Source organism: Laccaria bicolor, genomic scaffold (genome assembly GCF_000143565.1).
Source record: "Laccaria bicolor S238N-H82 LACBIscaffold_9 genomic scaffold, whole genome shotgun sequence".
Classification (NCBI taxonomy): domain Eukaryota; kingdom Fungi; phylum Basidiomycota; class Agaricomycetes; order Agaricales; family Hydnangiaceae; genus Laccaria; species Laccaria bicolor.
Window position 1 is genome coordinate 116,544 of NW_001889880.1, and position 25,550 is coordinate 142,093.

The following is a 25,550-nucleotide window of genomic DNA, read 5'->3' on the forward strand; positions in this document are numbered from 1 at the left end:
GCAATTGACGTGGACATGGAGGTTGGTCTGACAATGGGAAAGGGGAAGTCCGAGGGTGGTATCAACATAGAGATGGCCGAAGTCAAACATGAGGAAACCGAGGTCGGTGCCAGTCCAAAAGCCGACAAAGACGTGGGCCGGGTGACTCCCACCATAATCATTGAGCCACCCACACCACACACATCGGCGATTTTCAAGAGCACTGAGACCGAGGTCGGTACCAACACTGACAAAGGAAAGGGCCGGGAGATTGGGCCGCCAGCCAGTGAGATGGAGTGGATCGTGCCCAAGTTAGCAATGCGGCCAGGTAAAAAATTCATGAAACTCGTTATTCTTTGCTGACTTCGTTTATAGAATTGGGCTTGGCTGTCAATTATATGCAACAAAGCTTTACACCCCCACCTGTTGAGCGCACGTCCCGGCCAGAAGGTTCGCGTTCGGTATCCCGTTCTCGGCAGGTCAGCCCACCAGATCCCAAGGAGGTTCATCGTACGTTTCAAGTTGTTTTCTCATTTCCCATGATTCTCAACTTGAAAACTTAGTTGACACGGCGCTCTATCAGAAGAAGATTGACTTTAGGTCCTTGAGCCCCCCACCGAACTTCGACATGCAGACGATGCAGCAGGAGATCAGAAGACTTGCTCATGGCCAAGCCGACCTCCTGCAGAAACTCCGAGACCAACAAGCGCAAGTCAGCGTCATGGAGTCGTCTACCCCTACTATGCGAGAGTATTCGGCATTTGTGGTCCGAAAACAAGATATTGACGCAAGTGCCCTTCTCCCCCTGGCGGTTGACTCACCCGTGACCCTGTCACAACGTCTTTTGGCGCTCGAAGAGATTACCCGGTGTATTCAAGATCAAGATTGGGCTAGCCGTCCTCTGTCGGAGAAATTGCAAGTCTAGAGACCTCCGTTTGGTTCAGGAAGAAAAAATCACCAGAGCGACTCGCCGGATGGACCGTATTGAAGAGTCTGCCCACATGCGTTGGAAGGAAACACAAGAAGATTTGCAGTCCATCTGAAGTGATCACCAGAGACTGGAAGCCGAGGTGAGGGAAGCTGTCAAGACACTGGAGAACAAGTGGGAGACTACGCCAGCTGTGTTACAAGAGAGTCTCACCTGGGGCTNTGAGAAACTTGCAAGCTGCATCGAAACTGCCGAGCTAACACTCCACGACCTCACCAAATCAGTCACTACTATTTCGGAGCTCAACCTGCGGCTCGGTGCTCGCCAATCAAGTCTGGAATCACTCATTATCCAGTTCCTCGGCAACAAGGAGAAGAAGCACACTGGCATCAATACCAATCACTCAGTCTCACCCAACCACAGTCAGAAAAGCCAGCAGGTACAAGTCTCCCTGACCCCAGGTGTCGTTCTGCCAAACCCAGTTTCAACCGATCACGTGCAAGTCTCTCCAACCCCAGCCGTCTTTCTGCCCCCAGCATCTGAGAGCCCAGCGGTCCTTCTGTTGGCGCCAAACCCAATTCCTCCAACCTGGGCAAGTTCGCCTGGTCCTTACATTGGGGGTAATAGGAAGTCACCTCAGCTACAGAAACTCGAACCCACACTTCAAACCCCCGCACAGAGTAAGTCTTCTACTTGGTGAGGATTCAAAAATCTGACTGCCAGCAAGTTACAAACAATGATGTCCAAACTGTCCAAACTCCGTCTACTTAATAGTTAGTAGCATACATGTATATTTTTTGGACAATCTTCAATTTTTTTTTGGGCATATTTAATATGAAGTCCTGTGGTGGACATAATAATGAAAGCAGTAAGAAAGCGGGGGGATCTTGGAGCAACTTTGTCCAATGGAGACCGGCATAGTAACAGCTTGGTGTTTATTTCAGGCAGCCGAGTGCGGTTGTTTGAGCCAGACCCGTTCCAACATGGGTATGTTTACAAGAAACATTGGTCGGTATAAACTTGGTAGGGATTTTGAACCGGGGGTGTGCATAATATATTTCACTGCCTTGTGAACGTCACCGTGCTCGGCTTCTTGGGAAGTCATGGACCCAGTAAACTGCATGACCGAATACTGGACCATGACCGGCAAAGAAAAGCCGAGGTAATGTTTGAGCAACTTGGCAAATAAAACCTGAGTGAAGACGAAACTCGGCCGTATAGTGTCAACTGGATGGGACCAGGTTGGGCTGATCCACGCTGCATGGGATTCAAAGCTCTTCAGCAGACCCATGACACATGAGCCCATTCCATGAAGAGACGGGTTGACCCAGGATCCAAGGCATATTTAATTCATGGGGTACTAGCTGACTGACCATGTCACCGTGCTCGGCTTCTTGGTAGGTGATGGACCCGACCCAGTAAACTGCATGATGACCGGCAATGAAAAGCCGAGGTAAACTTGGCAAATAAAAATGAGACGGCTGTGGGCTGATCCACAATGCATGGGATTTAGAGCTCTTCAGCTGACCCATGACACATGTTGAGCCCAATCCATGAAGAGATCGGTTGACCTAGGATCCAAGGCATTTTTAGCTATGTCAATTCATGGGGTACACTTCTCAGCCGATGCACATTACCAGTCCTAAGAGAGTCTTGATGGCCGGTCCACCTTTGATGGGGTCAACTGATCCATGGGCTCATCAGCAGGCACCATCAACTATGGTCTGTTTGTATGGTCGGGGGGCTCAGTATTAGTGGGGTAAGGTAACTAATACTTGTGCTTGAATGGGTTAGAAGCCCGAGGCCTAATCTGGGCAGTGACTTTTGACGTTTGTGACGCGTCCCTCGGACTTGGAATATTTTTGAAGGCAGGAGTATGAGGTAGGCCTAGACCAACCAATATATTTTGTTGCAACATAGTCTCCGCTGGAGGGAAGGGTATCCCTCCTGGTCTGGTGAAAAATTGTGAGCTCGATTTGAAAGGAGTGCCGAACCCTACATCCAAAATGCGAGGGGACGAGGGTGGACTGATGAATTCGTCGGTTATCCTTCTTTTTCCTTTCTTTACTTCAGAAATCCCCTGTGTATTTTGATCATCAAGCGAATCTTTGACGATTGTCGGCAATTTGTCTTGAACTTTCTCAGAAAGACTATTTGGGAGTGAGAGAATGTCGGTCCATGAAGCTCCATCCCTCAATCTGCGCGGAGATTTTATCTGATCTTGGTGGTGAGGGACGTTTTCGAATAGATATCTCAAACGAAGGTCCCTATCATCTATGTTGTCGATAGCTTTGTAAATACCCACATCTGTTGAAACGGGCGACGTGGGCATGCTCATATTCTCGCCTGCTAACGGACTATGGTACTGCACTTCATATTTCCATAAATTCTCCTGCGCAAACACCAGCCATCCACGCAGCTTGTAATTGACCTGCGTCGGAAGATTCCCTTAGGATAGACAGGAACGTATCCCTAGGGTCTACCTTGTAGTAGGATTTCCGCTCAGGGATCAGAGCGGACGTTCTCTCTAGGAAAATCTGTAATTCGCCTACTACTTGAGTGATATCTTTCAATAACGTCGGATGCAACGTATAACTCCTCTGAGATCCTTTGGACTCAACTATCTCACTCATCAGCAAAGATTTTTTCACCGAAAGGTTAACTGCACGTTGGTGTGTAGATATATCCTCATCACTTGACTCCTTGTACTGTAAGATGAGTCTTGCCATGGGAGATCCCTTGAACCCGTTGCTCGTCTCAGGGTGGAAAGTCTGCGTCAATGTAGTTTCCATAGTAGAACTCATGTCCAGTGTATCACTGTCATCTAGAATAGATTTGATGGATGGGGTGGAAGTAAAATTGATCAACTGGGATGAAGAGGAGGAAGGGAGAATTTCCCCTTTCACACGGAGCTAGGGGTGTGATGGGTTTCCGAGGATGGAAATTGAGGTTGAAAACTCGGAGAAGAAGATGGAGCGTTCGCCGTGTTACGAGGTAGGAATCGATGATGTTGGAATGTAACTGCATGACCGCCTAACGGTTGTCTCCTTCTAAGCAAGGTAGCGACGTCTTGCTGTTCGTCGCGCGCCTTGTAGTAATTGGCAAGGGGCTTCCGTTCAGTTGTAGGGATTCGAGGGGTTGATGAGATAGGTAGATTTTTCGCTCTTGTCGGAGCAGGACTTCGTAGCCATGGTGTAGTATTTGAAGAAGCCCTGTTAAATTTAGAGGGAGAGGAAGATCGAGAACAATCAGAGTAGGTAGGTTGACTTAACGAAGAAGGAGGGGCACCTCTCAAAGGTTTCCGCGGCCTTGATCCTTCAGATCGCCCTCTGCTCAGTTCCTCTTCCATTGTAACTGCTAAGCCGACCAGGCTGTCATTGGATCCCACAGTGTCCACCTTTGTGGGAACCTGTTCAGAGGACCACATAGATTTATGGGGTTCGAGTGGCAACGACAAGGTGAAACTGGTGAGCTTCTATGGAAAAGGTTACCACTATGGTGTGAAGACCTCCGTTGAAGGTCTAATCTGAGTCTTAGGAGTCAATCTTACTACACGAGTAGCTACTGATGCTCTGGTAAGCCACGAGTGTAGACGTACTCTTCTTCCTCAGAATGCCACAAGAAGATGTAGTAAGATCTTCTGCGGAAGACGAAAGGAAATATAGAATCAGCTACAGGAGAGTCACGAGCTCTCCTCTGTAAGTCACTATGCTACTCACCTTCTTACAATATCCCTGTTATGCGTGTGATCAAGTCGTGAGGACGATACTCGAGAACTACAAGTGGTAACAAGAATGATGGATAAAAAGATAAAAGAAAGTACAAGCGTGACTGAAGGTATCATAAGCAATTGTGACTCTGTGACTAGTGACCATAAGTGTTGAATCGGGAATATTCGTACTAAGGAGGTGAAGGGGTCATCCTGTAATCATACCCGTTACAGCAACGCCCGGGGTCAAAGAAATATTGCTCTGCCATGGTTCTGGAATATGGCTGTGGCTGATGATTCGTCAGGTTCAACATACATGGAACAAGGTCAGATCCAGTCACTTTTATTACTCTGCATGAATTGAAACCAGACAAATCAAAGTATATCAGGTGAATTGGCTCAGAGCAAAAGCTCGATATGACCGGTGGTCAGAAGAGCATCTCTTGATCCCAAATGAAATGAACTGGACCCACCTCTATTTCATCAACAAAGCAAGGGAGTGGGCTGGGCTGAGGGACTTGGTGCCAGACAAGCCGGGACATGTATGCTTTGCCGAGGGGCAAATCAGTATGTGGAAAGAACTGGCCTTCCAGGCCACCAAAGAATTTATAAATGCCAGGGTCATGTGCAAGGCCATTGCATTACCTAATCCTAGTTGAATCAAACTATTCTTTCTCATTGTCCACCATGTATGCAAAAGAACACCTGTCATTTGACCCCTGCCAAGCAGAGCAATGGGTTGACAAGGTGCTGAAGATACGGCCTCCAGCTTTTACCAGAGATTCTTCTGTAGTGGCTAATCTCCTCTGGAAGGACGAGCAAGAGTTCCAGGAGGTACTCTGCTACTGGTCCTCTCGATTCAGAGCCATTTTGACAACAAAGCTCGAAAACCCCATTGACCCTGAGTTCGAGAATTGTTGGTTGGAGTACATGTCGGCCAAACAGGTGAGCTTTATTTTGCCGCGCCCAGCTAAACTCATTCCTTTGGTTAGGGTTTCATTGTAGCAACTCTTGGCATGGCATGCGCCTATGGGCATAAAGTAAAACTTTGCCCCAGATTTTTTCTTTTTGAGCTCACCTTCCTGCCAGTTTATTGTCCCTCCCTTTTTAAAGTCCTGTCTCCAGGGTAACCCACTGCACCCTCAGGAAGCCTTCATGGATGACCATATCCAGCCTGCATACGAGTTTGCATGGTGGAATACTCGCATCACCTTTCCACCAGGGGGCGTCAACCAACTTCTGAAAAGGTCATACAATTGGTTCAGATGGATAAGTACCCAGACACTGAGACCTCCACGCTGACACCGGCCAAAGTTCAGCACATCAAGACCCAGTTGGAGAATGCTCAGGATTGTCTCCTTGAATGTATCAAGCATGCTGAGGCCGAGGAAGAGTGGGTCACCCATGATTGGCAAGCTTCTCAAAGGTGGCTAAACCGGACTCAAAAAGATCGGGTTGTATGATGGCATAGATTGCCCCAACAATTGCATTGGCCAATATGACATTCTGGAGGTAAGTTGAATTGGCAGGTTCCTGAATATTGCCTGACACATGCAGTGGATCCCCGGGACCTTCATGTCCTTGAGAAAACCAGCTGGGTGATAAATTTACAATCCCAGTGACCCCTTCATTCTTGGGGTGGTGATCCCGCCAAGTCCCATTACTTCTCTTTTTGAGGTCTTATCAGTGACCCCCTAATTCCTGCAGGAATCCGGTCATTCCAGTGGATTCCGGTGGATTCCAGAGGAATGAAATTTGGCAGGGAGGCCTGCTATTTTCATTATTCCGGTGCCTTACCATTCCGGCGGAATTTGGGCATTCCGGAATTGACACCAGAATGTTCTGCAGGATTGGCAGGAACAGAATGGAATGGAATCCGGTTATTTGTTTGTTTATTTTATTTCTGTTACCAAACAAACACAATGTTACCAAACAAATGCAACACCCTTTCCTTTCCACCCACCACCAACCATCCTCTTCCCCTCCACCTCCATTCCCTCCCACCAACCACATTGCCAACGGCGACAACAACGACAATGCCACACCACCCATCAACGGCCACGACAACGCAAACATGCTAGGTGGACGACGAGGCGACATGGCAACAAAGTGAGGAGGTGATGTGGCAACAGAACAACAACGAACAACAACAACAACGATGTTGTCATTGGTCATCATCCGCATCTCACGACCCACGTAATGACCACCCACTGCCCACAAAAACACCACTGTGCCCACAAAAACACCACAGCACCCACAAAAACCACAGGCCGCCCACAGAACGACACCCAGCACCTGCAAAATGACGCCCAACGCCCACAACACAACACAATGCCCAGCAGACACGACGCCAACGAGGGCGACAACACACGAGGATGACAACACACGAAAATGACAACATGACGCGATGACGCGTCGACGATGTGTGCCAACGAGACCACTCCCTCCCCCTCCCTTGCTGCTCACCACTCCCTCCCTCTCCCTTACTGCTCACCCACTACCCACCATCCCCTTCCCCCTCCCTTACTCCCTCTCCTTTCCTGTTCACCACTCCCTTCCTCTCCCTTACTGCCCACCATCTCCTTCTCCCCCCCCTCTCCCTTACTTCCCTCCCCCTCCCTTACTGCTCACTTACTGCCCACCATCCCCTTCTCCCTTCCTTACTCCCTCCCCCCTCCCTTGCTGCTCACCACTCCCTCCCCCCTCCCTTGCTGCTCACTACTCCCTCCCCCCTCCCTTCCTGATCACCACTCCCTCCCCCTCTCTGTAACTAAAGATGTAGTAAAGTAACTTTATGTAATTATGCAATATACTTCATTTTTTCTTTACCTCTGGAGTTTAAGTGTCTTAGGGAATTCTGAGTGTTAAATTATCAGCATAAGGTCTGACTTAGTAGATTTATTTATGAAAATTGCAGACTGAATGCTTGGCACACTCTTGTATCTTTTTTTTTGCTTTTACTGCAAATTCTGGTCCCATTCCTGCAGATTCCTGTCCCATTCCTGTGGATTCCTGTCCCATTCCTGCAGATTCCTGTGGATTCCTGCGGACTCCTGTGGATTCCTGCAGGAATGGGTGGGGCACTATAAAGTACTGGAACATTCTGCAGATCTTGGTTGAACATTGTGTGGATCTCGGTTGAAGTAATGCCACCACGTGACTGCGTTTACAACTTTGTAATTTCACATTCACCATTGTCCCATTCCGACACGCACATTCACCACCCTTGATCGTCCCATTCCCACTTACCATGTCCACTGCTGAACTTGCTCAAGCTGCTCAACAGGCCCATACCCTCACTCCCGGATTCTTGGAGGATGTTAGGGTGGCCACCTCCACGCTTTTGAACTTTTACAACTGTCACAGGGAAGGTCTTCTGGCCCACCAACGGACGGTGGAAGAGGATGCATACGGGAAAGCTGTGAGTGACTAACAATGATTTATTGACTGAAATTGGATCTCTTTCTCCTACAGGAACGATTTGTATGTTTGCTCATCGACAAGAATATGTGGTATAACGCGGCCCAGTGGCTCAACCACCCTTGGATTTTGGCGTACACGGAAATGGCCCAAGCAGGACCATCAGTTGATTGGACCAAAATGTTCTTGATCCCACAACCCACCACCCCTACCTTCTTTATGGAAGGTTATGCCGGTCCCTCTCCCCCTTTACCTCCATCTTTGACCGATTCATTGCTCCCAGTTAGTGTTTAAAAGTCCGGTCTGGTCCGGTCTTTTGGTGCCCAGTGCCTTAGACCATAACCGTAACCGGTCCTTCCAATTCAAGAAACTTCAAAAAACCGGACCGAACCACAACAGACCAGTCTTTTGTGGTCTTTTGCGGTTACAAGACCGGTTTTAACCAGTTCTGGTCCTAACCAGTTTGCGACTGGTCTAAACCGGTCTTTGTAGGGGTCAGGTGGCCACAAAACAATATTATTCTAAGTATTTTAAAGTACGAGGGGGGTCAGGGTACACGACTTCATAGCAATGCGCAAGGGTAACTATGCCATCCATCCTCGTTCATCCATGTATCGTCGTCAATCATCAGTTATGTTGTCGTCAAGCAATGTGGCCCCCACTTTTTGTGTAAAAAAAGGGAGAGGAGAGGCAAGGGGTGTGATATGGCTCACCTGCCCGCTACCTGTGATTCATCGTCTATGGTCATCGTCGTTTTTCTGCGTTTATGATTCCCAGGCGCTGACAGAGACGTCAGCCCTCTTCTTGTTTGAAATAAGGAGCGAGGGATGAGTTTGGTTGCTCACCTGGACCTTGACTGTCTTTTGTCATCGTCGGGTGTTGTTGTTCAATCGCCATGTCGTCCCTGTTTCTCATGAACAAAGGAGGGGGAAAGGAGTCATGGGGCTCACCTGGATTGAAGTGACATGGCACGTCAACGGTTAACGTGCCAAATCGTCGTCGAAACGGTGCGCACTCACATTATCCATTCAGCTGGTGACGTGGCGTGGCCATGTCGTCATTGTCGTTAGCATGAGCAGAGGTGGTTGGGGGTGGTCAAACAGGGAGGTGGTGGTTGTTGGTTGTCACTGCACTGACATGCTCCTGGTCTTTGTGTGAAAAAAGGTGAGGGGGAGAGTAGTCACAATGCTCACCTCCAGTAATGGAGCCAGTGACGACATGGCACATCCATCAACACCATGTCATCATCTGTCCATGTGTCATCATTGTTTGTCAGTTGTCAGCGATGACAACACACATCATCACCGTCTGGACGACATGGTACATTGTCGCCGTCCTCGTCGCCATCCGCCGTCGTTGTTTGTCCATTGGGCTGGTGACGTGGTGTTGCCAAGTTGTCGATAGTGTTGGGGTGGTTGGTGGTGGTTGAACGATGATTTCAGGGGGTGGTGGTTGGTGGTGGCAATGGTGACGAATTGGAGGTGGTTGCAGTGATAGTGGTGTGGTAGGAAATTGTTTGTTTGTTATGAATGCATTATTATTTGGTTCTCATACAAACATAAGAGGTAAATACATATTCTAAGTTCGGCCCTCAAGACTCGAGGCTTGAAAGACCGGTCTTTGACCAGTTAATCCGGTCTTTGCTCAGTCTTGAAATTTTGGAATCTGTAGAGGACCGTAGACTGAACTGTGGTTATGGTCTTTGTTGGTCCTGATAATTTGTGGTCTTGATCGGTCATGGTCCGGTCTGGTCATGGTCTTTTTCCAGTCCTGTGACCAGACTTCCAAACACTACTCCCAGTCACAGTCCCAACTCCCCCATTGCTGGTACCGACAGCTTCATCATCGCTCCCGGCCCCAACAAAACCAATGCATCAGGCAAAATCAACTGATCCTGTGCCAGCAGCTGAAACAAAGTCCAAGAGTAAGACGAAGTCTGGGCGAAGGAAACCCAAGGCCAGGTCCAGCGCCCAGCCACGATCAGAGGTGACTCCTAACGACACCACTGCCCCCTCCACTTCAGTCCAAAGCAAAAAAAGAAAAGGGGACTCGATCGAAGCCAGGCCAAAGAAGACTAGAGTCGTGAGTGCAGAGTTCATCAACAGCAGCAGTGATGAGGAAACATTGAAGCCGAAGTCGGAGTCACTTTGACTGGTTGGTGGGGAAGCAAAGGCGGTTAAATCTAAGTCCCAGCCCCATTTCTCCCACATGACACCCAGTGCCGGTCTCAGTCTCATCCGAAGGCCCAAATTAGACCCCGACGCTGGTCCTCCCAAGACCGCCATGGCTGCTTTAAGGCTAGCCAAAACTGCCGAACGTCTTGCAAATCAGAATGCTGCAATTGCGAAAAGGCAATTATCAGCTCACGACTATACCCTGTGAGGCCTGCAGCAAACACATGGATCGAGAAACTGTTCCATGCGCTATCCGTCACCCCCCATAACAAGGATCCTGCTTCACCTGCAGTACAGGTAAGACGACCTGCACATATGCAGTAACCAAGAAAAAGGACACTGACAGTGAGGTCAAAGACAAGATCCAAAAGGGGTTGCAGGATGTTGAAACGGCCACAGTCTCCAGAGGAGATGCCCAAGTGAAGATTGTGAGGAAGAAAGCAAGGTCAAAGAAGCCCCAGGTGAAGAAGGTGAAGCAGGATGTCAAAGAGAAGGGCAAGCAGGATGTCGAAATGGCTGCAGTCGGGCATGATGCAGAGCATGCAATTGACGTGGACATGGAGGTTGGTCTGACAATGGGAAAGGGGAAGTCCGAGGGTGGTATCGACATAGAGATGGCCGAAGTCAAACATGAGGAAACCGAGGTCAGTGCCATTCCAAAAGCCGACAAAGACGTGGGCCAGGTGACTCCCACCATAATCATTGAGCCACCCACACCACACACATCAGCGATTTTCAAGACCACTGAGACCAAGGTTGGTACCAGCACTGACAAAGGAAAGGGCTGGGAGATTGGGCCGCCAGCCAGTGAGATGGAGTGGATTGTGCCCAAGTTAGCAATGCGGCCGGGTAAAAAATTCATGAAGCTTGTTATTCTTTGCTGACTTCGTTTATAGAATTGGGCTTGGCTGTCAATTATATGCAACAAAGCTTTACACCCCCACCTGTCGAGTGCACATCCTGGCCAGAAGGTTCCTGTTCGGTATCTCGTTCTCGGCAGGTCAGCCCACCAGATCCCAAGGAGGTTCATCATAAGTTTCAAGTTGTTTTCTCATTTCCCATGATTCTCAACTTGAAAACTTCATTGACATGGTGCTCTATCAGAAGAGGATTGACTTTAGGTCCTTGAGCCCCCCACCGAACTTTGACATGCAGACGATGCAGCAGGAGATCAGAAGACTTGCTCACGGCCAAGCCGACCTCCTGCAGAAACTCTGAGACCAACAAGTGCAAGTCAGCATCATGGAGTCGTCTACCCCTACTATGCGAGATTATTCGGCATTTGTGGTCCGAAAACAAGATATTGACACAAGTGCCCTTCTCCCCCCAGTGGTTGACTCACCCGTGACCCTTTCACAAGGTCTTTTGGCGCTCGAAGAGATTACCCAGTTTATTCAAGATCAAGATTTGGCTAGCCGTCCTCTCTTGGAGAAAATTGCAAGTCTGGAGACCTCTGTTTGGTTTCAGGAAGAAAAAATCACTGGAGTGACTCACCAGATGGACCGTATTGAAGAGTCTGCCCACATGTGTTGGAAGGAAACACAAGAAGATTTGCAGTCCATCCGAAGTGATCACCAGAGACTGGAAGCCAAGATGAGGGAAGCTGTCAAGACACTGGAGAACAAGTGGGAGACTATGCCAGCTGCGTTACAAGAGAGTCTCACCCGGGGCTTTGAGAAACTTGCAAGCTGCATCGAAACTGCCGAGCTAACACTCCATGACCTCACCAAATCAGTCACTACAATTTCGGAGCTCAACCTGCAGCTCGGTGCTTGCCAATCAAGTCTGGAATCGCTCATTATCCAGTTCCTCGGCAACAAGGAGAAGAAGCACACTGGCATCAATACCGATCACTCAGTCTCACCCGACCATGGTCAGAAAAGCCAGCAGGCACAAGTCTCCCCAACCCCAGGTGTCGTTCTGCCAAACCCAGTTTCAACCGATCACGCACAAGTCTCTCCGACCCCAGCCGTCATTCTGCCTCCAGCACCTGAGAGCCCAGCGGTCCTTCTGTTGGCGCCAAACCCAATTCCTCCAACCTGGGCAAGTTTGCCTGGTCCTTACATTGGGGGTAATAGGAAGTCACCTCGGCTACAGAAACTCGAAGCCACACTTCAAACCCCCACACAGAGTAAGTCTTCTACTTGGTGAGGATTCAAAAATCTGACTGCCAGCAAGTTACAAACAATGATGTCCAAACTGTCCAAACTCCCTCTACTTAATAGTTAGTAGCATACATGTATATTTTTTGGACAATCTTCATTTTTTTTTTGGGCTTATTTAATATGAAGTCCTGTGGTGGACATAATAATGAAAGCAGTAAGGCCTTGGCTTCTTTCACGACCCAGTAAACTGTGACTGGCAGAGAAAAGCAGGGGGATCTTGGAGCAACTTTGTCCGATGGAGACCAGCATAGTAACAGCTTGGTGTTTATTTCAGGCAGCCAAGTGCAGTTGTGTGAGCCAGACCCGTTCCAACATGGGTATGTTTACGAGAAACATTGGTCAGTATAAACTTGGTAGGGATTTTGAACCAGGGGTGTGCATAATATATCTCACTGCCTCAATGTATTGGCAGTAACTGTGAACATCACTGTGCTTGGCTTCTTGGGAAGTCATGGACCCAGTAAACTGCATGACCGAATACTGGACCATGACCGGCAAAGAAAAGCCGAGGTAATGTTTGAGCAACTTGGCAAATAAAACCTGAGTGAAAACGAAACTCGGCCATATAGTGTCAACTGGATGGGACCAGGTTGGGCTGATCCACACTGCATGGGATTCAAAGCTCTTCAGCAGACCCATGACACATGAGCCCATTCCATGAAGAGATGGGTTGACCCAGGATCCAAGGCATATTTAATTCATGGGGTACTAGCTGACTGACCATGTCACTGTGCTCGGCTTCTTGGTAGGTGATGGACCCGACCCAGTAAACTGCATGATGACCGGCAATGAAAAGCCGAGGTAAACTTGGCAAATAAAAATGAGATGGCTGTGGGCTGATCCACAATGCATGGGATTTAGAGCTCTTCAGCTGACCCATGACACATGTTGAGCCCAATCCATGAAGAGATTGGTTGACCCAGGATCCAAGGCATTTTTAGCTATGTCAATTCATGGGGTACACTCTGTACTTTACCCTCCCACATGAGTTCTGGCAGAATCTGGTGGAGTGTTGGAATTCCATTTGGAATCCGCCAGAATCCACAGGAATCTTGGAATCCACCAGAATTGTAGGAATCTCAGATTCCGCCGGATTCCAAGTGGAATTCCAACACATTCCAACTTCATTCCAACACATTCCAACTTCATTCCAACACATTCCAACTTCAATCCCTGAATAACCAATATTTATCACTCCTCCACCCATTACCTAACCACTTTGTGTAACTTAGACCTTAGAATTTCATACAAAAGTGATGATTGACCATACATATTGTATTGATAACTATATACAAAAAGTATTGAACTAATCTAAGGGAGAGGGAGGGTATGGGGGGAGTGAGAGAGGGGAGGGAGGTATGGTGGGGAGTGAGAGAGGGGAGGGAGGTATGGTGGGGAGTGAGAGAGGGGAGGGAGTGCAGTGATGGAGGGGGGAGGGAGTGCAGTGATGGAGGGGGGAGGGAGTGCAGTGATGGAGGGGGGAGGGAGTGCAGTGATGGAGGGGGTAGGGAGTGCAGTGATGGAGGGGGAGTGAGGGAGGGAGGGGGGAGGGAGTGCTGTGGGAACGACAAAGGCCACAATGCCGTTCGTCGTTGTGGGCAATCATCTTCATACGTGGGCAGTCGTTTCCGTGTCGCATCGCGTTGTGTTGTCATCGTCGATGTGGTGTGTCGTCGGCATCGTCCGTTTGTATGTGGTCATGGTTCGTGCCATTGGGTGGTGGTGCTAGGCCGTTGTTGCCGTTGCTGGGGGGGGGGTCGTGCTGGGCCGTCGTTGCCATTGCTGGGTGGTCCTCGTCGCCGTTGTGTCTCGTTGTGTTGTCCGTGGGTACCATTGTCGTTGTGCCGTTGTCATCTCGTGTCGTCGTGTTGTGCCGTCGGGTGGTGGGGAGTCCTCGTGGGAGGTTAGTGTTTGAAAGTCCGGTTCGGTCCGGTTTTTTGATGCCCAGGGGCGTTAACCATAACCGTAACCGGTCTGCCTTTTCCCCAGAAGTCAAAAGACCAGACCGGACCGCAAAAAGACCGCAGACCGCGGTTTTTTGCGGTCTATAGACCGGTTTCGGTCTGCATCAGTTTTAACCGGTTTATGACCGGTCTTTAGGCCAATATTTTAAAATTATGAATCGGTAAATTTATTAACATCTCTAATAGCTTCAAAACGAGCCCAAGAACGTTAAATTCCATTAGGAATTGGTGCTTCTATAAAATAAGTCTGGTACATCTATTATTCCCAAAAGTAATTTACATTTTAATTCATATCTCTCTCGTTTTTTTACCAAATCGTACGTTCTTGGGTGCGTTTTAAAGGGTATTTAAGGGGCTATAAAAGACCGGTCCAAACCGGTCAAGACCGGTTCACGTTAACCGGTTTTTTTGCGGTCTTTACATTTCAAAAATAAAAGACCATAACCGCAGGTCCGGTCTTTTGCGGTCTTGGTCCGGTCTGGTTACGGTCTTTTTCCAGTCACGAGACCGGACTTCCAAACACTATGGGAGGTGGTGATGGGCCGTGGGCATGTTGTTGTCGTTTGCATTGTCGTCCTGGGTCATCGTGAGCTGGTTGGGATGAAGAGGGACGGGGGGTACTTACCATACCTGATGTGGACGGCGACGACATCGTGTGTCGTCACCGTCAGACGAGGAGGCACGTCCACTGACATGCCGCATCATCGTTGTCATGATCCGGTGGGCGCTCGTTCATTTGCAGGGACTGGTGACGTGCCGTTCTGGTCATCTCATGGATGGCGGTGGCTGCTGCTGGTGGGCCGTCATTGATGTTAGTGGGTGGTGCTGGTGCTGGTGGCTCCTTGTCGCCGTTGGTGGGGGGTGGTGATGGGCCGTTGTGGGTGTTCGTGGGTGCATGGGTGCTGATGGTGGGCCGCGTACGCCATTCGGTGGTCATGTCATGTCGTCTGTGGTTGGTGTCGTCTGTGGTTGTCGTCATCCGTCGTAGGTGATGTGGTGAGGAGGGGGGGGGGGGCGGTAGTTGAGGAAGAAGAGGGTTGAGGGTTTGTTGATGGCACTAAATCAAGCATCAGTGTTTGCCGAGGCTTGTTTGGGAAGGTGCAGCCGAGAGCCACTTGTATAAAGGAATAATTCTTCAGCTTATAATGGTTCTATGGCTCAGTGGTAAGCATGCTCTTCTTTAGTCATGTGATGGCTATGGTTCAATCCTTGCTCATGTCATTATTTTTTATATTATAATAACAACTGTAATCACTGCATTTCTTCAGAATTCCAACGGAATCCTTTGGAACTTAAGTGGAATGTGGATTCCATTGGAATTCCAATGGATTCCAATGGAAACTGTTCTGGGAGGCTCCTGGATTCCGACCCTTTCCACCAGATTCCGTCAGATTCTGTCAGAATTTCCATGGAATTGGAAACCAAAATGGCTGAGGCTCCAGCCAACTGGTTTCCGTCAGAATTCCATGGAATCCACTGGAATCCGCTGGAACTCATGGGGGATGGTAAAGACCTCAGTACACTTCTCAGCCGATGCACAGTACCAGTCCTAAGAGAGTCTTGATGGCCGGTCCACCTTTGATGGGGTCAACTGATCCATGGGCTCATCAGCAGGCACCATCAACTATGGTCTGTTTGTATGGTCGGGGGGCTGAGTGTTAGTGGGGTAAGGTAACTAATACTTGTGGGTGAAGATGGGTCCTTGAAATGTGAGAGGGTTTTTAAAGGGGGATACATGCATGTTTTCAGGTTAAATTACAACCCTCGATGCAACCCTATATCAGAAGCATAAATGATGGCAGCACAGGCCTCGAGGCCAAATTGCAAAAAAGAGTTGAAAGAGTCATAAACATAAGCATGGCCGGGGATTGAACCCGGAAGCCAACTACCATTAGACCATGCTGGTTTCCAAAGATTGTTGGTAAATCTGGGATAAGGGGTGAATTCTTGATTTCGTACTCCAATTGGTCTCATGTCCGGGCCCAGCTTGAACTGTAGTTTAAATGCTGAACAAGTCAGTGCTGAGTTTATAGGACCGGGTTCAATCACACCCGAACAAGTATTAGACATGGTTGTCAGCTAAGTTACATTTTTTTGCCGGACTTGGCCAGCAGTACTTTACTGTGCCCTACCTATTCCTGTCGGACTCTGGTCATTCCTGCAGATTCTGGTGGAATGGGACAGGACTCCAATGGAATGGGACCGGAATCCAGTGGAATCCAGTTGAATAAGACCACAATCCACCATAAATAGCAGTACTTTACCCTCCCCCACATGCTCTGATCAGAGTATCTACAATCAGAATGGATCAGCACTGATCTAGAGGTCAGGTGACTTAATCTGCATTGATTCAACTCAATACTCAGAATTTCTTATAAAATTCACACCTAGTCAAGTCATTCATCTCAATAGATCAGAATTTAATGTATTTTATTAATGACATGAGTCTATTTTACTACATACAGTGCATATCAAAGAGGACAAGGAAGAGGGGATGGATAAGGGGGTAGGGACAAGGAAATGGGGAGGGACAGGGAAGGGGGTATAAGGAAATGGGGAGGGACAGGGAAGGGGGCAGGGAAAAGGAAGGGGGCAGAGACAATGAAATGGGGGAAGGGGGTAGGGACAAGGAAATGGGGAGGGACAGACAGGAAAGGGGGGAGGGAAAAGGAAGGGGGTACATGGAAATGGGGTACATGGAAATGGGGAGGGACAGGGAATGGGGGTACATGGAAATGGGGAGGGACAGGGAAGGGGGGGTAGGAAAAGGAAGGGGGGCAGGAAAGGGAAGGGAGGGACGGGGAAGGGGGGAGGGACAATGCACTCGTCGTCGTCGTGTCATGTCGTGGTGGCTGTTAGCGAGATGGGATAGGATGAAGGAGAGTCAGGGGACTCACCTTTGTGTGAACGACGAAATGACGACGTCGTCGTCGTCGTTTGTCGTTTGGTTGCCACGTCGCTGACAGCGACGTGGCACCTTGGTTTCCCATCGGCGGGGGCACGTCGTCGTGCGTTGACGTGGGCGTCCGTTGGCGTGGTCGTCGTCCGTTGACGTGGTGGTGGTGCGTTGACGTGGGCGTCCGCTGGCGTGGTGGTGGTGCGTTGACGTGGGCGTCCGCTGGCGTGGTCGTCGTCCGTTGACATGGTGGTGGTCTGTTGACGTGGGCGTCCGTTGGCGTGTTCGTGTTGTTGTTGGCGTTGGCGTCTGTTGACGTGGCCGTCCGTTGACGTCGTGGGGCGTGTCGTGTTCCATGGGCGTGGTCATGGTGGTCGTGTGTTGACGTGGTCGTCCCTCGCGGTCCGTTGACGTCGCCTCGACCTCGCCGGGGCTCGTTTGCTTGCTGACGTGGCGTTGCTGCATTGTTGTTGACGTGGTTGTTGTTGGCGGTCGACGACGTTTGTGGGCGGTGGTGGCCACAGGTGACCGTGGTGACGTGGCGTGGGTGGGTAGCGGGCGCGCATTTACGAGGAGCGGGGATGTTGGTGGTGCTGGGAGGAGAGGTTGGTGGTGGTGGGAGGAGAGAGGGTTGTGTTTGGACAAGCATGAAAGCCGTTGCCAAACAATTGTTTGTTTGGCAATGGGCTTGTGCCCAACAAACAACAAACTGGATTCCGGTTGCATTCCGTTTCTGCCAATCCGGGGACCATTCCGGTCAAAATTCCGGAATGCCGAAATTCCACCAGAATGGTAAAGCACCAGAATGAAGAAAATAGCAGGACTCCCTGCCAAATTTCATTCCTCTGGAATCCACTGGAATCCGCAGGAATGACTGGAATCCTGCAGGAATTAGGGGGGCACTGATAAGACCTCTTGGCCAGGCACAGGGTTGTCTTATACACTGGGTTCACCCCCCGAACAAGTCACTGCACAGAATTTATCTGTGCTTTTAACTGCTATTAGAGTGACATGGTCGGCAGGTAAAAGATACTGACCAACATCATCTTCAATGTTGGCTTGGCTTAGTAGTTAAGCTGGGAGGTGTACATAGTATATGTATGTATGCCCTGGGTTCAAATCCCGAACAAGTCATAGATTCGCTTTTTGAAAAGTTTTTTACTTACTGCAGGTAAAAGATACTGACCGACCTATGTATGCCGGGTTAAATCCTAAACAATTTTTTTACTTGCTGCTATTAGAATGACATGGTCAGCAGTTAAAAGATACCGAACTGTTGGCTTGGCTTAGTGGTTAAGCTGGAGGTGTACAGAGTGTATGTATGCCTGGGTTCGAATCCCAGAAGTCACTTGCAGCAATCGCAACTCTTTCATTTTTGTAACTCTGGCTAAAATTTACTAATCAATTCTTACTGAGCTTGCAGACCCAGGTTAGTTGTCTTACGCTGGGTAAGTTACAAAGTGCTGAGCTTTCAGGCCAGGTCAATCATTGACTTGGCTCAGTGGTCAAGGTGGGAGGTGTACACATTGTATCTATGTATGCCCTGGGTTCAAATCCCTAACAAGTCATGCTGTTCATCCTAAACAGTTTTTTACTTACTACTATATTAGAGTGACATGGTTGTCAGCTAAAAGATACTGACCAACTTCCTCTTGCAGTGCTGACTTGGCTTAGTGGTTGAGCTGGGAGGTATGTATGCCCTGGGTTCAAATCCCAGAAGTCACGTAGAGCGAAGACGGCCTTTTTGTAACGCTGGCTAAAATTTACTAATCCAAGGCTTGTAACATCCAAAGTCCCAAGAATGGGTAGTTGTCTTATGCCGAGAACAGGTGACTTACAAAGTGCCGAGCTTGGATGCCTGGGTTCAAATTGCAGGCAGGTAAAAGATACTGGCCGACATCGTCTTCCAACGTTGGCTTGGCTTAGTGGTTACACTGGGAGGGGTACATCGTGTATGTATGCCCTGGGTTCAAATCCCAGAAGTCAGTTACACCTATTGCAACTCTTTTGTTAAAATTTACTAATCAATGCTGGTTTGACTGATGTTGTCTCGGATCATGTTGAAATTTTGAACTGCAAGTTCTGCCTGGTCTGCCTAGTGTTTGAAAGTCCGGTCTGGTCTGGTCTTTTGGTGCCCAGTGCCTTAGACCGTAACCGTAACCGGTCCTCCCAATTGGAGAAACTTCAAAAAACCAGACCAAACCACAACAGACCGGTCTTTTGCGGTTACAAGACCGGTTTTAACCAGTTCTGGTCTTAACCGGTTTGGGACTGGTCTAAACCAGTCTTTGTAGGGCCATGTAACAACAATATTATGTATTTTAGTGTACAAATCAGTCAGCGTACGCGACTTCATAGCAATGTGCATGGGTAACAGTAACCGCAGGTGTCTTCACATCCACCTTTACCATTCATTGATGCACCAGGTCATCATCTACATATGCCATACATTGTCATTCATCCGTGTATTGTCTGTCATCGTTGTTTGTCTGAGTGTAAACATCACCGTTCGTCGGTTATTGGTTGCCATGTCACTGACGCGTCGCCGTCGGTGACATGGCCCCTGCTTCTCATGTCAAAGAAGGAGAGGGGGAAGGGAGTCACATCGCTCACCTGGATCGACGTCAACGAACGTGCCATGTTGTAGGCACTGACGGCAATGTCACCCTTTTTCTTGTTTGACATAAGGAGTGGGGGATGGGTTTATTAGCTCACTTGAACGTTGACAGTCTTTCGTCATCATTGGGTGTCATTGTTTGTGCATCCGTTGCCACATTGCCCCTGTTTCTCGTGAACAAAGGAGAGAGAAAGGAGTCATGAGGCTCACCTGATTTGAAACAGTGACAATGATGCCATCTGGACTCACTGCATCTATTCAGCTGATGACGTGGTGTGGCCACGTCGTCATTGCCATTAGCGAGTGCAGAGGACTAGGGGTGGTCGAACAGGGAGCTGGTGGTTGTTGGTTTGCAGCCACATCGCCGTAACGACATGCCTTGGACATGCCCTTGCCGCTGCGCTTTGTGTGAAAAAAGGTGAGGGAAGAGCGTCACATTGCTCACCTCTAGTAATGTAGATGACAACGCAAGTCGTCATTGTCTGGACAATGTGGCGCATCCGTTGATGTGCCACGTCGTCATCCATCCATGTGTCATCGTTGTTCGCCTGTGTACCACCAATGTTCATCCATGTCTCATTGTCGTTTGTCAGTTGTTGGTTGGCAAGTGACCCCTGCTTCTCGTCTGAGAAAAGAAGAGGGAGGGGGATACGCTACTCACCTAGAACGTCCGTTGGCATGCAAGTCCATCGTCGTTCGCTCGTTAGGCTGATGATGTGGCGTTGCCGAGTTGTCATTATGGTGGTTGGCGACAGTTGAACGTTGAACGTTTGAATGATGATTGCGGGAGGTGGTGGTTGGTGGTGGTTGGTGGTGGCAATGGTGACGAAGTGGAGGTGGTCACTGTGATGATGAACACACTTTAATGTTATTATTTGGTTCTCATCAAAGACATAAATAAATATACAATTAGTTCAAATGTTCAGCCCTCAGTTGGCCCTCAGAAAGACCAGTCTTAGACCGGTTAATCCGGTTTTTGCTCGGTCTTGAAAATTTGGAATCCGTGGAGGACTGTAGACCGAACCGCGGTTACAGTCTTTGTCAGTCCTGATAATTTGTGGTCTTGTTCGGTCACGGTCCGGTCTGGTCACAGTCTTTTTCCAGTCCTGTGACCAGACTTCCAAACACTAGGTCTGCCTCTCCTCGGCTGCTAAATTAAAGGCCAAGCTAAAAACGATTCGGCTTGAAAATGCTGGCCTCAGTGATGCATCGGCTGATGAGGTGTTCATAAATTCTCATGTCCGGTCGACTCGGTGATATCCATGAACCATGACTACCATGTGGGTCTCACCAGCTGACCCTGGTAACCAGAGTTGAGGGCCCTTGGCCGACCACCAACCCAGGCAAATTCAAAATGTCTGCTGACCTTGCATAGCCTAGCTGCTAATCAGAAGTGAAGGCCCTCGGCCGATCACCAACCCAGCAACATTCAAAACTGTCAGCCGACCTTGCATAGCTTATCTTCCATCAGCTGATATACAAATACAATGTTCAAAACTGTCAGCCGACCTTGCATAGCTTAACTATCTTCCATCAGCCGATATACAATTACAATGTTCAAAACTGTCAGCCAACCTTGCATAGCTTAGCTATCAGCCATCAGCCGATATACAAATACAGGGACTTGACTTCCAGGGCAACTTCCTACTGATTGGTGTATGCTACGTAGCTGGCTGACCCTTCTTTACCTTGATAGTGGGATCACATCAGCCAATTCATCAACACAGGGTTATTGGCCCTCATTGGCCCATCAGCAGGCACCATCAACTATGGCCTGTTTGTATTGTCGGGCCTCTCAGTGTTGGTGGGTGATTCCTACTAACTGCCCTGATCAAGAGGAGGGTCACCAGGTCCTGTCCTTCCGACCTCTCAAGGTCCTTGATAAATGTGTAGCGGATTTGAACAAATGAACAACCACGTTCTGAAGATGCTTATGAGAACTCAACCCAAGAGCGGAGTATCCAACCTAGTTCCAATGATTGTGCAGAGCTTAAAACCGCAAATATAACAGAGGAAATTCCCCTTCTCAAATCCGAGGAACTACCTTTCTTGAAGCCTCCTCATCTGACCCCAGGTGATGATAGCAACAATGATGATGATTGCTATCAGGGTACAAGGGATGCCGAGGAATCCACTGAAGACCATCTCAAGAGAATCAATGCCTTGATTAAAAGCGCGATAGGTAAGCCTGCTGCTCAAGAATCAGGACAAGAATCTCCTAGTACCAATGGTGCAGATATGACCCCAAAAATTGAAGGGACCCAGTCTGTCTGCATGGTTCTTAACTCAACCATGATGGCCTGTATGACAAGGCTGAATGACAAGGTTTCGCAGAGAGAAGAAGACTTTACTACTGAATCAACGAGCCCACAAATTCCATCTGCTGTGCTCTTCAAAGACTCTAAGGCTCAAACGGAAAGGATTGCAACCACCAGCCCACTCGAATTTGCTTCCTCGGACTTTGCTTTCTATGGAGTGCTCATATGGGTGGAGGGATTCACCTTCAATCAAACTATAGGAGTGTTAGCAATTCCCCTCCAGTTGCCCATCAAGCAAATATCCAGAGTGACTTGTGTTGGACAAAGCCAAGGATACTGCCAGCGGTCTACGACGGCAATCACAGGATGAGTACAATGACTGAGGACCTTCGGACACCACCCGAAGCAGGAAATTGGAATAGATCTACTGGGACCTTTCATCAATTACAGAGACTTCACAGAAGTCCTCAGATGATCTACGAGTATAGGGTGCGGTCCCACTGATGTGGAATGAGGCCTGGGTTCAATCAATGTATTCATAACCAAATTTCCTAAGACTCACTCCCTGACACATAAACCCTATATTAAAGAACAATCCTGTTTGCGTAAATGTTGCCAATCTCCATCGCAGGGGCATTATTGATGTAACCAATGTTCACCTCTTCAATCCAGTCTTTGGGCCTCAGTTCGACATATGAATCCCTGAGGATGGCAGTCCACTCCACCATACCACAAGTCTGGACTTTCATCCTATTGCCACTCCAAATTGCCACCTGCTCTTCTTCCTCATCGATCATTTCGCCCATCATGGTCTAGTCAAATCCCGGAGACAGTTCAAGTCTCACTCCAACCTCTAACCTCCCATTTTCTGATTATCACGGAACTGTTCCCTGCAGCCTTACAGCGTGAAGATTACCTTTATGTGGTCCCCTTGGGGAAATATGTCTAGACCTATTAGGCCATGGGGCAGTTCAACAGTGTTACCCTTCCTAGTACTGGTCACTGAATTGGCTCCTAGCACTCTATTACCATGGCTCGTGGTGGTTGCTGGGTCTACAAATAATCATTTCCCTGGTCTTTCAAATGAATTAAACCCCAGCCAGGATCACCACTCACTGCTAGTTCACTGTCACCCTCCTGTCTTAGGACTGTACAACAATATAACAGCCTGACTAAACTACTCAATTCATCGGACATCTTTAGCTTCCGAGCTAACAGATATGAAAGGGTTGACGATGCTGGCGAATTCTCAAACTGTTAGGGGCAGGATAATGGGATGAACTAGTAACTCAAGAATGGTGAATGACCCCGAGATCAAAGAAGACCCTTATTATAAGGAGATCAATGTAGAATACTTACTGCCTATATGGTGAATCCAAGATAGGAAGGACGGAACCAAAGGAAGTGGATGATAAGAAGTGTTTGTACCAACAGACGACACTCCAATCTCATGGGGGGGCTTTGTAATGATGTGCTAGCATACAGTGCTACTGCCCTTCTTGCATGACCTAGGATCATTGTATTTACTTATGTTTATTCCTCATTATATAGTGTCTAGTACATAACAATAAACTCACTTTGCAACCACATCATATAATACATGTGGACAGAGTCACCCCTTTTCTATACAGCTAGGCAGCCATACACCTCCCCTCCAGGATACAAGAGTCCTGCACCGGGTGACTGCACCCCAGTTCCTGGGTCACAGGATAATCTCAATGTGGTATCACCTCGCAGCACCACATCACAAACTCTCTCCTGCGTACCCTGGATATTTTCCGCTGCCATCTCTAGTGTTTGAAAGTCTGGTCTTGTGACTGGAAAAAGACCGTAACCAGACCGGACCAAGACCGCAAAAGACTGGACCTGTGGTTCGGTCTTTTTATTTTTGAGATGTAAAGACCGCAAAAAAACCGGTTAACGTGAACCGGTCTTGACCAGTTTGGACTGGTCTTTTGTAGCCCCTTAAATACCATTTAAAACGCACCCAAGGACGTACGATTTGGTCAAAAAACGAGAGAGATATGAATTAAAATGTAAATTACTTTTGGGAATAATAGATGTACCAGACTTATTTTATAGAAGCACCAATTCCTAACGGAATTTAACGTTCTTGGGCTCGTTTTGAAGCTAATAGAGATGTTAATAAATTTACCGATTCATAATTTTTAAATATTGGCCTAAAGACCGGTCATAAACCGGTTAAAACCGATGCAGACTGAAACCAGTCTATAGACCGCAAAAAGACCACAGACTGCGGTTTTTTGCGGTCTGGTCTGGTCTTTTGACTTCTGGGGAAAAGGCAGAGCGGTTACGGTTATGGTTAATGCCCCTGGGCATCAAAAAACCAGACCAGACTTTCAAACACTAGCCATCTTGCACTCACGCCTTTGTCAAGAAGTCCCGATTAGCCCTACGGTTTCACAGGTATAGGTTCAAAGAGCAGTGGGCTCCCTGGACACTAACCTCATTTTTGATGCAACAAAGGCCATGCCATGGTACAATCTGCTTGAAACCACTGTGCCAGTCAAAGAAAGGGACGACGGCTGGTCCATGGCAGAGATGCAACGCCATGAGTATTCACTTGATCTTTCTCAAGTCCAAGCTTGTATCCATTACATGATCGACTTTGACGAGTGCGTGTCCTGCTGCATGACAATCCCAGCCCTATTCCCCACAGAGTGACTGTCCAAAGTCTACCCAACCCAGAAGCTCATTCAAATTAGTGTTCACAGGTCCAGTCTGGTCCGGTTTTTTTCCTCAAAACGAGGCAACTGGCAACTGCAACTGGTCTAGACCAATTCAGATATTAAGGGACCGCAACCGGTCCGCTTTAGACCGGTCCTAATCAGTCCACAACACGAAAAAGACCGGTCCAGACCAGTTGTGACCGGTCTTTTGTTGTAAAATTTATTACACCACAGAACCTAAATATTACCTCACATACATTGCATACGTAGATAGATACTTTAATTCTCCGTAGACTAATCAAAAATTTAAGCAATTCTGTCAAGATTTGACTGAGGAGATACATTCGAATTGCATGTATGAAAATGTTTTTGGCCATATCTCAACCAATTCCTGTACTTTACCCTCCCTGGCTTAATCCATTTGGAATCCATGGAAGGGGGGGTGGATTCCAGAAATTCCAGATGGATTCCATGGAATGGCTGATGGATTCCATACTTTGGGGGATGGATTCCATGGAATAGCTGATGGATTCCATACTTTGGGGGGATGGATTCCATACTTTCTGGGATGGAATCCATACTTCTTTCAGATGGAATCCATTCTTTTTTAAGATGGAATGCATCCTCTTTCCATATGCAATTCAGTTAGAATAAGTTCCCATTCTGGTAAAATTAAGTACAAAAATGTATTATATAAGACTACACAATTTTATTTTACTACATACAATATTAAAGGGAGAGGGTGAGGGA

At 48.2% G+C, this 25,550-nt stretch overlaps 10 protein-coding genes across 10 annotated transcripts; 6 read left to right on the plus strand and 4 right to left on the minus strand.

The window, feature by feature from the left end:
• Nucleotides 1-15: 15 nt before the first annotated feature.
• On the plus strand, nt 16-2,220 carry LACBIDRAFT_325942 (uncharacterized protein; the record flags this gene model as incomplete). Its single annotated transcript, XM_001879584.1, has 6 exons — nt 16-307; nt 355-489; nt 543-898; nt 1,035-1,587; nt 1,856-1,894; nt 2,129-2,220. 6 exons carry the CDS (start codon nt 16-18, stop codon nt 2,218-2,220), a joined length of 1,467 nt encoding a protein of 488 aa, XP_001879619.1.
• Nucleotides 2,221-3,279: 1,059 nt separating this feature from the next.
• LACBIDRAFT_325943 (uncharacterized protein) lies at nt 3,280-4,885 on the minus strand (the record flags this gene model as incomplete). Its single annotated transcript, XM_001879839.1, has 6 exons — nt 3,280-3,678; nt 3,816-4,316; nt 4,458-4,479; nt 4,506-4,547; nt 4,627-4,683; nt 4,809-4,885. The coding sequence occupies 6 exons, from the start codon at nt 4,883-4,885 to the stop codon at nt 3,280-3,282; spliced, it is 1,098 nt and encodes a 365-aa protein (XP_001879874.1).
• An 11-nt stretch (nt 4,886-4,896) lies between these two features.
• On the plus strand, nt 4,897-5,275 carry LACBIDRAFT_318673 (uncharacterized protein; the record flags this gene model as incomplete). The annotated part of the gene is made up of 2 exons (XM_001879585.1): nt 4,897-4,942; nt 4,998-5,275. The coding sequence occupies 2 exons, from the start codon at nt 4,897-4,899 to the stop codon at nt 5,273-5,275; spliced, it is 324 nt and encodes a 107-aa protein (XP_001879620.1).
• A 28-nt stretch (nt 5,276-5,303) lies between these two features.
• Nucleotides 5,304-6,079, plus strand: LACBIDRAFT_325944 (uncharacterized protein; the record flags this gene model as incomplete). Its single annotated transcript, XM_001879586.1, has 3 exons — nt 5,304-5,561; nt 5,609-5,656; nt 5,882-6,079. The coding sequence occupies 3 exons, from the start codon at nt 5,304-5,306 to the stop codon at nt 6,077-6,079; spliced, it is 504 nt and encodes a 167-aa protein (XP_001879621.1).
• Nucleotides 6,080-7,866: 1,787 nt separating this feature from the next.
• On the plus strand, nt 7,867-8,478 carry LACBIDRAFT_318675 (uncharacterized protein; the record flags this gene model as incomplete). Its single annotated transcript, XM_001879587.1, has 3 exons — nt 7,867-8,037; nt 8,091-8,262; nt 8,324-8,478. The coding sequence occupies 3 exons, from the start codon at nt 7,867-7,869 to the stop codon at nt 8,476-8,478; spliced, it is 498 nt and encodes a 165-aa protein (XP_001879622.1).
• A 1,766-nt stretch (nt 8,479-10,244) lies between these two features.
• Nucleotides 10,245-13,023, plus strand: LACBIDRAFT_325946 (uncharacterized protein; the record flags this gene model as incomplete). The annotated part of the gene is made up of 7 exons (XM_001879588.1): nt 10,245-10,414; nt 10,503-10,507; nt 10,532-10,965; nt 11,107-11,210; nt 11,449-12,341; nt 12,825-12,885; nt 12,945-13,023. The coding sequence occupies 7 exons, from the start codon at nt 10,245-10,247 to the stop codon at nt 13,021-13,023; spliced, it is 1,746 nt and encodes a 581-aa protein (XP_001879623.1).
• Nucleotides 13,024-16,810: 3,787 nt separating this feature from the next.
• On the minus strand, nt 16,811-17,884 carry LACBIDRAFT_325947 (uncharacterized protein; the record flags this gene model as incomplete). Its single annotated transcript, XM_001879840.1, has 2 exons — nt 16,811-17,191; nt 17,237-17,884. The coding sequence occupies 2 exons, from the start codon at nt 17,882-17,884 to the stop codon at nt 16,811-16,813; spliced, it is 1,029 nt and encodes a 342-aa protein (XP_001879875.1).
• Nucleotides 17,885-18,800: 916 nt separating this feature from the next.
• LACBIDRAFT_325948 (uncharacterized protein) lies at nt 18,801-20,589 on the minus strand (the record flags this gene model as incomplete). Its single annotated transcript, XM_001879841.1, has 8 exons — nt 18,801-18,805; nt 18,835-18,836; nt 18,878-18,991; nt 19,074-19,093; nt 19,849-19,908; nt 20,063-20,091; nt 20,298-20,477; nt 20,514-20,589. The coding sequence occupies 8 exons, from the start codon at nt 20,587-20,589 to the stop codon at nt 18,801-18,803; spliced, it is 486 nt and encodes a 161-aa protein (XP_001879876.1).
• Nucleotides 20,590-21,405: 816 nt separating this feature from the next.
• Nucleotides 21,406-22,480, plus strand: LACBIDRAFT_325949 (uncharacterized protein; the record flags this gene model as incomplete). Its single annotated transcript, XM_001879589.1, has 4 exons — nt 21,406-21,417; nt 21,549-21,656; nt 21,962-22,034; nt 22,089-22,480. The coding sequence occupies 4 exons, from the start codon at nt 21,406-21,408 to the stop codon at nt 22,478-22,480; spliced, it is 585 nt and encodes a 194-aa protein (XP_001879624.1).
• A 214-nt stretch (nt 22,481-22,694) lies between these two features.
• LACBIDRAFT_325950 (uncharacterized protein) lies at nt 22,695-23,898 on the minus strand (the record flags this gene model as incomplete). The annotated part of the gene is made up of 5 exons (XM_001879842.1): nt 22,695-22,922; nt 23,227-23,258; nt 23,470-23,472; nt 23,688-23,733; nt 23,758-23,898. 5 exons carry the CDS (start codon nt 23,896-23,898, stop codon nt 22,695-22,697), a joined length of 450 nt encoding a protein of 149 aa, XP_001879877.1.
• Nucleotides 23,899-25,550: the final 1,652 nt, after the last annotated feature.